Raw genomic sequence first — 13351 nt, forward strand, 5'->3', positions numbered from 1 at the left:
AAAACACAGTTTGACAGTTTCTCTTGTACACTGGCTTGAATAGCAGTGAACTTGTGGCTAAGATCAAAACGATACCACAGCCTAAACATACGCCATTAGTTCCAGACTGTTTTCAGCCAGGAAACCTATAAAGAAAATACGTTTGTGGTAGGATCTCCAAATAAATGAAGCACCCACTTCTACCAACTACTAGGTGTATTTTTACCACTTACTTTGCCAGAGTGTTGCTAACAGACTATATATAAAAAATGAAGTAGCTTCTGGATGTTGGCAGACATGCCTTAAAATTGCATTAATCCTTATATTGAAGTCTATGAAAATGGTGTGACTTCTGACTTGATACAAGAAATGAGTAAATGCTTTTATGGTGAGTTTATGGTTTCCATGACTGGTTTGCAGTCTTAATGAATATAAATTGTTTCTTTTATAAATTATTACTTTAATCTGTAATTCAGGGGATTGAAAAAAAAGGTTTTGCAATAAACATTTAGGAATTTTTGCACGCACTCTAATCCTTTTCTGACACTCAACGGTAATTAATTAGCAGTTTCATGGCCAGATTATGTCTGCACCCTTGTTTAAAAAATGCAAACAGATGTGTCATTGTCCAAACACCTATGGACATAACTGTAGCACAGCAGTGTGTGAACCGCTGGGATAGGTTCTGTGCTGCATTCAGGAAAAGCAAAGGCAGATGGAAGATTAAGGAAAAAGAAGAGATGCTTTAAAATAACCTGTGACTGAAACGAAGGCTGTGACTGCTCTTTGGAAGTTACAGTAACAACAAACTTGCTGAGGAAAATATGTGTTAGTCAAGGCATATATATGTATGTGTGTATGTACTTGTGGTTATCTTTTTTTTGTGCATTGATGTAAGTTTCAGTTCTACCTAATGACAGAAGAATGAGCCATTGTAAGCTTATAGAGGCAAACATATGCTAATAATGTGAGTATGTCAGGGCAATACAGGGCATGTATGTGGAGCCAGACAATAATGAGGTCTGCAACAAGCATTTCAGATACATCAGGAATCAGCTCTGTGGCCATTTGTGTTTGCAGGGGTGATTGTCAGGCAGAAGTCTCTGTGGACTATTTTTGCAGATGGCATTGTGATCTGTAGTGAGAGTAGGGAGCAGGTGGAAGAGAGCCTGGAGAGGTTGAGGTATGCTCTTGAGAGAAGAATGTGCGTGAATGAGAGGGAGACAGGTATAACAGTGAAGGTAGATGGGTTTAAGCAGCAAAAGTTTACAAGATTCTAGCGGGTTCTCATATGGTGTATGGTTTGGAGACAGTGGATTTGATAAAAAGATTTTCACTGACAGTGACCAGGATGGACAAGATTAGAAATCAGTATATCAGAGAGACGGCTCAGGTTGAGCAGTTTGAAGACAAAGGTTTGGTGTGATAGAGGCGGATGCTATGGATGGGGTAACATGAAGGGAACACATGAAACAAGAAGAAGAGGACCATGATATTTCTCAGTTATATTTCTCCTGTTTTCCCTCACAGATGTTTCACTATTTCTTTCACTTGAGTTAAACACGATTCTATTTGCGTTTAACTCCATTTCCCGACACGCACTTGTGCTTGAGCGCAAGCGCAGATGGGTTTATTTGGTATACAGGCAGCCGGAAGCTATACTGTGAAATAAACGGAACGGGATAGTACTTGGTAAAGTTTCTCGCCTTTTGTGTTTTGCCTGATTAAACATAATGCAGCGGTTAGCAAATATAGTTTACCATCTGTAGCTAACTGTGTATCAGATGTTGGTTTTTGTTTGGACGGATCTTCGGTTTTTATCGCTACTGATAGGCTGGCTAACCAGCTAGCTTAGCAGGATGGCAGCTAGCTGAACTGTCGTTAGCATATGGGGCCCTACGTTCACAGGAGGGCAGCTCTCTGTGACAGTTTGATTGTAAATTCATCGAAGATACAGAAACGAACCTTGCCATTTAAACAAATGAGCAGATAATAAGTAGCCAGCTGTTCTAACGTCATTTTTAAGGAACCCAGCAGAAAATGGTGATTTAATTTGCCCAAAGCGAAGGAAGATTAAAAGAGAGTCAGGCTTGAATAATCTGTTTGCAACCAGAGTTAATTTAGGATACTTTAAAGGAACATGTGGCTGCTTATTTTCTTGAAAAACGTGAATTCATTGCACCCTAAATAAATTTCTGTTATGTATTGTTGTCCATCATCTAGGAGATGTTAAACATAGTTTTCATACCTGTATATTTTTCATCAGTTGTCTGTCTTCAAACGATCATTTTGTCAGACCAGGTTAGTTGTAGACTAGCTTCCAGAGTAGGTTTGCCAGCTTCAGCTTGGTCTTTACTATTGAACTATGTGTAGCTTTTATTTGTTTCAGTCTTAGTCTTTTATATATGTAATATGATGGGTATTTGTAAGTAGCTCTGATAAGACCAACACAACACTGATGAATCATCTAAACATCACAGTCTTTAAAAAAAAAAACCAAACACTTGCGCTGAAGCCTCCTCATGTTTCTTCAGAATTGACTAAATTAGGGGGGGGAAAATAACCTTGACATTTCCTGTGTGCACTTATTTTCTTTTATCTCCTTTTATAGATACTCATGACTGGTTTAAGATTAAGGTTTCATTTCTTATTTTATATCCCAGTTACCTAACATGTTTCTTTTTCACATCTAGTTTTAGTTAACTATAATAATCATGATGTTCAGCCTACAAAACCTTAGAATCAATAGGTGCAGTCACGTAATTTAACTCACTTCCTTAAACATGTGGAAGTACTCAGCACTTCCTTTTTCTGTTTACCGTCCACAGTGCGGACAGCCATTGGGCTGTGTCAGGTAGCTGTCTGCATACAGCCCATCACATGATTTACAGTAATGTGAGATGATGAGCTTCAGATAAGTCACTGTGTCTCTGACTGGTGAGGTGATCGTTTGGTTTTTTCCTACTCCAGCTGTCTGGATTGATATGTTGGATGCGGGATTGTTTGAATGACAGAAGCCCCATCTGGTGGGTGGACATTACTGGTGCAGTTGCATTTTTTTTAGGGATTATCATCGTACTGTTTAGAAACAAAGGAAGACAACACAGGAAAGAGTTCCAGCTTGTTTTACTGTTCTGCTACCTTAACATCTAAAGATCGGTTACAGATCGTGATTATTTTACATACATTCTCTCATCTGTCTGCAAAGTCTTATGTTAAACATGTTTAACTTTAAGCGGTAAATTGTGTTAAAACTATGTTGTTCGCTTTAACAACTTGATCTTTGTTTTTGGTGGTAGACATACTTCTCTGACAATGATTGGATTCTGTTTTGAGTTTATCTGCCTTGCTGTGAAAGCATATTTCTATCGTTGCAGTGTGCTCTAACATAGAAAATTAAGCTCTGTTATACCGAACAGGTTGTAAAAGACAGCATACGGTATCCACAGGATATATCTAAGTCACTGGTCCTGAGATTAAACTACAACATTAACAAATGAGCTAAGTGCTCTAGTCTGATTATATGGCTGAAAAGGTGCACAATTACTGATGTTTTTGTAGAAAAGATTTTTGAACAATGAGTTGAAACACTGGTTTGAGTCAGAATTCTGTACTTCTGCCCACTGCAGGTGTGATGGAGGGGTGACGTGTGAATCAGAGGAGTGATTAGGCCAAAGCAGCCATGACCGAGTGCTTCCTGCCCCCCAGTAGCAGCCCCGCAGAGCAGCGCAGGGCCGAGCACCCCGGGGGCGTGGCCCGCACCCCGAGCTCTGAGGAAATCAGCCCCACCAAATTCCCCGGGCTGTACCGCACCGGGGAACCATCGCCGCCTCACGATGGACATCACCACGAGCCTCCCGACGCCTACGTCTCCGACGATGACAAAGAGCACAGCAAGAAGAAGAACAAGTTCAAGAAGAAGGAGAAAAGGAGTAAGATGCTTTTTTTGGGAAACATGGATTGAGGGAGGGAAGGACAGTATAGCACAAGTGAACTATTTGAGATTGCAGGCTTATTTTTGACTCTGAAAATAGCACTTTGAAAAAGTTTTTTAGCACCAGGTGATCTAAATATGTATACCTGTGTAGAAAAAAAAACAGTTTTCTTGGATGTGGAAATATGATAATCTGGTTCTTCTAAAACCTTTTACTTTTCCAGGCATTACCTGAAAAAACGTGCACATGAGAACCCAAATGTTAGATCTAACATCTAAACTTTAGCTCCCTAACACAAAGTGTGACTGAAGTCCAGTCTTGGGAACAAAGAACTTAATTGTTTGCTGACTTCAAAGAGAGTGAGTGTGTACACTGAGGACATTCTAATCTAAACTCCAGTAGTGAGAACTTCCCTCTTATCGTCTCCTGCTGTGTGCTATGTGGGAAAAGGCGACTTCAGACAGTATCGAGTTCTGATTAGACATAAACTCTGATGTTGTCCAGAGTTTACATAAAAGGCCTCGTGTTTCCACGTAACGGTAGCCAAGCAGGGTGGCCAGAGTTTACTGAGTATATCCAACTCTGCAGTATAGATTGTGTTATCACCACTATCGCTGTGTTTGCTTGTGCTTGAGTTATCATGCAATAAACTGTAGTAGCACCTTAATTTTAATTGCATTGTAGTATTATGGCAACCAACAGAGTACACTGTACAGTTGAAAGAAAAAGGTGCTTTTATAGTGGGTGCTAAACTGTGACACCCATCTCTCAAAATACTTCACAATACCTTTTTTTCACTTACTTTGTGTTTATACACCACTTTCCCTTTAATGATTAGTTCTTATTATCGCCTGCTCTATTCCGCAGTGTTTTTCTTTTTTTGTTCTGTCTCCTCCTCACCTGCAAATGGTAATGGCAGATGGCCCCACCCCTCCCTGAGCCTGGTTCTGCTGCAGGTTTCTTCCTGTTAAAAGGGAGTTTTTTCTTCCCACTTTTGCCAAGTTCTTGCTTAAAGGAGGTTGTTTGAGTTATCTATATTATTGTGGGGTTTCTGCCTTACATTATAAAGTGCCTTGAGATGATTGGCAACATATAAATAAAGTTGAATTGAGACCAAGAGGTTAAAACAGTGAGATAAACGGAAAATACTGACAACAGTAGAACACAACAGGACACACATTTATAATCAGACTTGGGCTGGTTTATGAAATAAGGACGATTTTATAGCTTTGCAACCATTTCCAAACAACCAGGAAATGAAGTCTGGTAATAAAAAGCTGTCAGATGTTGTTCTCACAGGCGCAGCAGGACAGGTTTTACATAATAGAAATCACTACAAACCCTATAATCTAGTTTAATTGAGCCAAAGATTAGATTACATTTTCAAAAACATTCCAACATTTTTTTTAATATATGTTTTAGAGGGCGGCACATGGCTGTGTTATTCATCAACAAGGAGAAAAATGTAGAATATTTCAAACCTTGTATTTTAACAACTGGGAGCTACCGAGGGAGCTAAAGGTCACATCAGTACTAATGAGGCAAGCTACTCCCACGTTTCCATCCTGATGGCTGCAGTGGTGTGAAATGTTCCTCTGCTGGGGATGTTTTTCACCGTCGTCCACTTTGTGTCATGATTTTTCCATGCCTGGATTTAGCTCCTACACCAGGATATGGTGGGAGAGAGGAAGAGATGGACAGATTCAGCACACACCCACTGAACCCAGTGAAGGTGTGTCTCAGGCAGCGGTGTGATACGCAGAGCCCATTCTTGGGGAAACCCAGCGTAGATAAAATTAGGAGGTTGAAAGTGACAAGGGGCCCCTCGCTATCACTTTAAAAAAAGCTTAGAGTGAGCTGTTCTGGAGAGGAGCGTTGTAAGGTGCAGTGGGAGCTATGCTAAATCAGTGGCTGACCTCTTTTCCTAGTCCTCATTCTCCCCCTCCTCTGCTATCTTCTCTCTCTCACCCGTTTCTCTTCCTCTTTCTGTTTCGCTGCTATCATAGTTCGGTTATAGGACGGAGATTAGAAAACAGAGGTGCTACTCCCTTCAGATCTAACCTGATTTCTACCTCTTCTACTCTTTATTTACTTTCACAGCGGAAGGATACGCCGCCTTCCAGGAGGACAGCTCGGCAGACGAAGCAGAGAGCCCGTCCAAAATGAAGCGCTCCAAGGGAATCCACGTGTTCAAGAAGCCGAGCTTCTCCAAGAAGAAAGAAAAGGATTTTAAGGTGAAAGAGAAGGGTCCCAAAGAGGACAAAGCCAAGGATAAGAAGTCAAAGGACCTGACAGCTGCAGATGTGGTGAAACAGTGGAAGGAGAAGAAGAAGAAGAAGAAACCAGCCACAGAGGCAGAACCGGTCCCAGTGGAGACCCCCACCTTCAGGCCCATCTTTGGAGCCCCGCTGGCTGAAGCTATCAAGAGGACAGCTCTGTATGATGGCATCCAGCTACCAGCCATCTTTAGAGAGTGTGTGGACTACATTGAAAATTATGGGATGAAGTGTGAGGGCATCTACCGGGTTTCAGGTATCAAACATTTTGATTCTACCTTCTTCCTTTTTTTTTTTTTAAACAACGTCTCTGATTACTCACATTGGCTCTTTTTTTTCTTTCAGGTATGAAGTCCAAAGTAGATGAACTGAAAGCTGCGTATGACCGAGAGGAGTGCCCATGCCTGGAGGAGTATGACCCTCACACGGTCGCCAGCCTGCTGAAGCAGTACCTCCGCGAGCTGCCCGAAAACATACTCGGTCGAGACTTGGCCCAGTGGTTCGAGGATGCTTGCGGTCGGCAGGTCGAGGCCGAAAAGGTGACGGAGTTTCAGAGGCTGCTGACCGAAGTGCCGCTGGAGAGCCGACTGCTTCTGTCCTGGCTCGTCACACACATGGACCACGTCATTGCCAGGGAGGCAGAGACGAAGATGAATATTCAGAATATCTCCATCGTCCTTAACCCCACCATACAGGTCAGTGGGAAGGAGATCAGTCAGTGAAAATGCAAATGCACCGTTACATGGGAAAGGGAAAAAATATGCAAGAAGATCATGAGCTGGGGCAGAGAACATCAATTTTCCAGCAACAGGCAAACTAAACATCAAATAATAATGTGGCGCTTTGGCTCAGGCTCAGATATAGCTAAAAAAAAACAAAAACAACCCTCCCCCTAGCAACAAACCAGTGAAATTTTATTGGATCAAAGAGTCAGTTCATCTCTGAAACCCTGGCCCAGTTTAGTGAAGCTAATTTATTCCCATAGGGGACATCTCTGTTGGTGCTCCACTTATTCTGAACCAGCAGCAGCAGCCGCCACAACTCTGTTAAATAAATACTTCTCCCACTTAATGAGCACAGTCCAGGGCCAGTTTAATCAGGCTAAATAAACATGCAGGAATTTGTATTGTGGAGGAACTGGTGCAGATACAATTCAGCTTTGTGCTCGTTTCCCTCTGGTGATCCGTGTGCCTCCTTTCCAGATTGGGAATCGTGTCCTTTACATGTTCTTCACCCACGTGAAGGAGCTGTTTGGGGATGTAGTCTTGAAGCCAGTGGTGCGGCCACTCCGCTGGTCCAACATGGCGACGATGCCGGCTCTGCCCGAGACCCAGGAGAGCATCAAAGAGGAGATCAGACGGCAGGTGGGTTCGGTCCTGTGGCAACTAATGACTGCCTATTTTAGTGTTTGAACAAATGAGTTTAAAAAAAAAAAGTTTCTTCTTTTGCTTCATATCTTAATATCTGCTGCAAAAGGAAATTATTTTTTTTATTATAAGCAGATGATGATTTTCCCTTAAAGCAGGTTTTAAAATGTTACAACATAGTAATGCAGCTTTAAGGCCTTTTCTATTTATATTAAAGTGTCTTGTCAGCAGTACACATCTTTATCTTGGGTTTGTTTCTCAGTGTGCCAGAACTCACCTGTATATAAAAGAAAATGCCAGAAAACACGTCAGCTTCAGATGGTTTAGTCTGTCGATTTGAACCCCAGTCTCTCGGCTGAAGCTGTTTCTTTAACATTAAAAAAATGTTCCTTCGTGGCCTGGATTTCCAAAACAATAAAACATCCCAGAGGAGGCTCACACATCTCAATCCCTCCTAGATCACCTAACTTAGAATATACTGAAAAGTTATTGTAGATTTTTTTGTCCTATGATGCTCAAATCATGTTAATTATCCATGGCAACTAACTTTATTTGTCATTTATAAGTGGTTATGCGTGAATCTCAGACTGCCCTTTTTAAAAAGATTATATGGTTTATTTTGCTACTTAATACTTGGACTTTTTTATTCTCATATTGACTACGTTTTTAAATGTGCTTGGCTCCTCTACTTGTCTTGAGCGGATTGTTGTCATCAAGTAAATTTCAGCCAATATTTATGAAGGTATTTGTGTGTAGGAGTTCCTCCTGAACTGCCTGCACCGGGACCTGCAGGCAGGGGTGAAGGACTTGTCCAAAGAGGAGCGGCTCTGGGAGGTTCAGAGAATCCTGACCGCTCTGAAACGCAAACTGAGGGAGGCCAAACGTCAGGTAATCTGTCTATGTCAGTATTTATGTTTCTCTGGATACAATAGCTGTTCGTATACCCAGTAATACCAGTGAGGGTTTGAATTTCCACCTCTTCTGAGATGTATAGAAATTATAACCTTCATTAAGGTAGGAAACAGCAGTAAGATTGTTTCTTTAGTCTGTTTTAAATTGAGCTGGGAGTCCTTAATAAACTATAATGTGGCCCTACACAGTAACAACAAAAAGGCAAATGCAGATGAATCGACCAAGATTAAAGCATTGTCTTGTTATTTCAACTAGAACTACTTTCTAACTGTGCTGTATGTGTCTGCTCTCCGTGGGGCTTTAGGAGTGCGAGAGTAAAATAGCCCAGGAGATAGCAAGCCTGTCAAAGGAAGACGTTTCTAAGGAGGAGATGACTGAGAATGAAGAGGAAGTCATCAACCTCCTTTTAGCACAGGTGAGTAATTCATAAAAACACATCGATCAACAGCTTGCCAAGAAAACCTTTAAACGTCTTCTCGTTCTCTCGATAATCAGGAGAATGAGATCCTGACGGAGCAGGAGGAGCTGATCTCTCTTGAGCAGGTGCTGCGTAGACAGATTGCTACTGAGAAGGAGGAAATCGAGAGGCTGCGGGCAGAGATTGCAGACATACAGAGGTAAAAGAGGACAGTGATTAAATATGAGGTGTGAACAAAGAGTTCCAGTGTTGGAAGTGTAAAATTTATAATCTATACCTGATGTAAAAGTGGTCAATGTCCCAGTCAGGTACATTTTCTTGCGGATCTTTAGATCATTTTCAGTGTGACTGCTGATTTCAGATCCCTCAGTGGATGTCTTGTTGTGTCCTTTGATTTGTGCGTGAAGGACCATATTGGGCTGTTTTCAGGACAACACTCTGGTACCATTGCATTGTGTGAACCCCTGTGAATGTCTCCTCATTAGCAGCAATACCCCTGATGACATTTGAGCCTGTTTGAGAGAAAAACATGATGTTTTCCCTCTGGTTTTATGGTCGAGCAGAAATGGTGCATTCGCTGTCCACTCAAGTCCAGGGATTGTCCGTCTGCCTGGAGTGAGCTCTGTTGCCAGATAGAGGCATTATACAAGTATGTGGCCCAACAGGTGTATGGGCTACTTGGGTCTATGGGCCACTCTTGCTTGTGCTGTTGTTGGTCCATCAGCCAGTCACAGAGGAGAGCAAAGTGATAACACACAAAGAGCTGAAGTGAAACAGAGTGTTAAAAGCAATGAAAAGTGTCCACTGCAGCCACTGCCTGTGCTTTTAATACTCTGTATTTTGATCTTTGAAGTTTTTTTCCCATTCCCAGTGAACTCCAGTATCCCTCCCTGCTCTATTCCAGCTCACCTGTGAACCAGTCAACATTCGGCAGCCACTTTAAGTCTTGCTTTAAGTTGCTTTAAGACCGTGTATGTGGTCGGACAAGTTTATGGGACCATGAAGTAAAACACGACATTAGATCCTAGCAGTAAGCCAGCATTGTGTTCCTCCGCAGTCGGCAGCAGGGTCGCAGCGAGACAGAGGAGTATTCATCAGACAGCGAAAGTGAGAGCGAGGATGAGGAAGAGCTGCAGATGATACTGGAAGATCTGCAGAAGCAAAACGAGGAACTAGAGGTGAGAAAGCATCCAGCCTCCACTACCTGTTGCGGTGGTCCTGCGGTGTTTGACAAAATTGTGGTTATTCGTATTCCAGAATCTCAGCATGCTTTTGTTTCTGGTAATAGTGAAAGTATTGGCTGGAGTTTTACAGGATCTAACTCTGAATGTGTACTTTGTTGCCCTGAAGAACAAAAACACTCACCTGAACCAGGCCATCCACGAGGAGCAGGAGGCCATCTTGGAGCTCCGCGTTCAGCTTCGCCTCCTGCAGAGCCACAAGCTACAGCAGGAGTTGACCGCCCAGCCGCCAGCCGAGCAGGCTCCACCCACACAGCCGAGCCCGGAGGCCCGCAGCGATGAGCAAACCAAGCGCTCCGTTGCTGCCGTGGCTCCTACCGCCGATGCAGCTGCTGCCACCACCAACGGAAAGGCAGCTAAGGATCCATCAAAGCCTTCACCAAACAAAGACAAGAGAGACACCAACATGTGAGACCTCTGTGATGCTTTTGATGGTCGTCTGTGCTGGTGTTCGTCTCTACCGTGGGCCAGTTGTCCTGCAGCGTTGCTCGCTATCCTGCTGGAGATTTCACATTGCAGAGCTCATTAGTGACCGTGTCCACCAAGTGGCAGACAAGGAAAAACCTTTTATATCATCTTTGGTGTCCTAACCTTCTTTTTCACATCCTCATGCAAAAAAACCACCCTGAAAAAAACAAACAAATGCTAGGTTTAGCTGGTGTAGCGGACAACTGACTACCACTGTAAGAGACTAGCAGGGACCATGTTTTCAAATATGCCGTGCCAAGCCTGTATGAAGGAGGAAGGAAGGGGCAGGAAGGGGAAATGAAGGCAATGAGAGTAAGAGAGGGTAGATTGTAGATTATTTCTCACTGGTGAGCAAGTCAGGAAGCGATCACTAGACCACAAATGTCATCAGTCCCTGTCGCTCAGATTCATCCCTTACCTTGATGCAAATTTGACTTTTTCTTTTGGATAGAGACCACTGTGCCATAACTTGAGGATGCCCCAGAGAACCACTGATAACAAAAGCTTTTTGAATGATGAAGAATTTATGATTGGTCTATCTATATATTATATATTTAAGTAGTATTCTGAAGTACACAGATGACTATTCAAGAAGTACATTAATTTTAAGTTGCAGCTTTTTAGTAATATATAAATATACAAATAAATATATTGTAGAGTCTCTGGTTCGTTTTCTTTTTTTGAACGGCAGATTCATACAGAGAAGTGTTGCACCTCGCAACTAACCGGTGGATGAAAACACGAACAGCCAAATAACAAATGTGTGTTCATCGCTGCAAAACGCAGACAAACAGCTGGAGGCCACACTTTGCTCCGTAGTGCAGTCGTCTTCTCAGTTACCTTTGCCTGCGCTGCACTAACGAGGAAGAGCGGGAGATCATATTTGTCCAGTTTAATAAGGATGTAACAAGTCTGTGCTGATGATTTATTTTTTGCTTCCTATATGGGTGGAGACACTTTGTTTTGTACTCTTCATGTGTGGAGGTTTTCTTCAATCCTTTCATTTCACAGCTGATCCGTGTCTGCTGCAACCTAATGTCATTGTTCGATAATATTTAAGGCAGAGATGTGTCCTGATTTACTTTTTCTGTATATTATTGTAAAATTGCAAACATACTGTATTTTCAGCTCTTCGTGTTTTGTCTTCTTGTTGTTGTTTTCTTTTCTTTTTTTACCATTAATAACCTGTATGGAGTTACGCGAGTGCGACTGCCCTGCTTTGGTCACAGGCAAATCCATGCAATCTCATCTGGACTCCCGATTCCATGAAACTAGAACAGGCTCAGAAGCTTCTCGTGAGGTTATTTTCATATTGTTCTGAGCTTTTGTAGCTGATTGTTACAGACAGTAATGCTGTGAAGAATAAAGTGTCAGTCTAAAATAATTATCTCACTGTCTCTTTTCCTCAAGTTTACCTTTTCACTCGACTATGTCTGGCTGGACATGTATTCCATATTTAGTACTTCTCATTTTCCATTACACAGTATCTGCCTAAATACAAACCTGAGCATCTCTGAGAGAATAGAAAGCTGGACTTTGACTCTGAAAACAAATTACTCAAGAGATAGTGGAGCCACCCAGCTTTTTTTTCTTTTTTTCTTTTTTTGGTCAGGGCTTTAACTGGTTTCCGATTTGGAAACTAGGCTTGTCAAGTAGGACTAAAAAAACTAAGAGAACAACGGATGTTAGGAACTGTCTTTTCAAAATTAAAGCTTGACTTGAATTCACATAACATAATGACCATTTTCTCTTGGAAGGAAGCAATGGTTGTAATTTAAAAGAGTAGATTTACATAGTCTACTGCATTTCAGGAAATGTTGGCTCTATAGATATACAATTAATATTAACCATAGAGCTATACATACCTTCACTGGGCATTTTATTAGGTACAACTTGTTATTACAAGGTTGTAACATTTTTGTTCCTTTAGATTTGGCTTAATTCTTATGTCTTCATGGCACAGATTGAACAAGGTGCTGGAAAAATTTAACCATAAAGATAATGACAGCATCACACAATTACTGTTGAGTGTGTTGAAAACACGCAGTTCTTTGAATCTTTGGGCTGAAGGAGGGACAATACTCGGTGTATAAATGCTCAATCAACAATCATTTATTTCCATACAATTCAACAGTCAGAGCATTACAACGTCCGGACGGGAGAGATGCTACCAGAGGGTCAGGCACATGTCTCAAAATGGTGACGGGTTGCTCAGCTTTTTATAGTCTCTAGTGGCCCCCAGCTAGTCGTAAAAGCCAAAACATCACATTTTTTCTCTGTTACAGCGCCTAAGTTATGACCTCGGCAGTTGTTTCTCTGCTTTCTGTAAGGTGGGGGTGTGGAATGTGGTCTATCTATCTCCCCTGTCTTTAGACACAGAGTCTCCTGCTTACAACCTTCTCTTCATGATTCAACAATTAAGCATGTCAAGAAAACAGTGTAACACATTCCCAGCAGATCAAGGATGCACCTTTATCTAATGAACTAATATGTGAATATGTTCTGTTAACTCAAAAGTATAATGAGAACTAAACTACATACAGATCACACACTCTATTTTAAAGGGTATAATATGATCTACAACAATATCATAATTCAACTATTTTGATTACATCTATAAGGTAACATATAATAACAGAATAATATCACAAGTGGTTGGCTGAGTCTCCTGTTCCACCACATCTGAAAGGTGCTCTATGAAATAGAGATCTGGTGACTTTTGAGATATTTGGAGACATCTGAGCACAGTGAACAA

General features: G+C 41.7%; 1 protein-coding gene across 1 annotated transcript; it reads left to right on the forward strand.

Moving 5' to 3' along the window:
- Nucleotides 1–1592: 1592 nt before the first annotated feature.
- On the forward strand, nucleotides 1593–11980 carry ralbp1 (ralA binding protein 1). The gene is made up of 10 exons (XM_026150198.1): nucleotides 1593–1671; nucleotides 3609–3911; nucleotides 6015–6446; nucleotides 6536–6885; nucleotides 7393–7554; nucleotides 8314–8445; nucleotides 8774–8884; nucleotides 8965–9086; nucleotides 9945–10065; nucleotides 10238–11980. Exons 2-10 carry the CDS (start codon nucleotides 3662–3664, stop codon nucleotides 10538–10540), a joined length of 1983 nt encoding a protein of 660 aa, XP_026005983.1. The 5' UTR covers nucleotides 1593–1671; nucleotides 3609–3661; the 3' UTR covers nucleotides 10541–11980.
- Nucleotides 11981–13351: the final 1371 nt, after the last annotated feature.

The sequence above is a fragment of the Astatotilapia calliptera genome, chromosome 18 (genome assembly GCF_900246225.1).
Source record: "Astatotilapia calliptera chromosome 18, fAstCal1.2, whole genome shotgun sequence".
NCBI lineage: Eukaryota > Metazoa > Chordata > Actinopteri > Cichliformes > Cichlidae > Astatotilapia > Astatotilapia calliptera.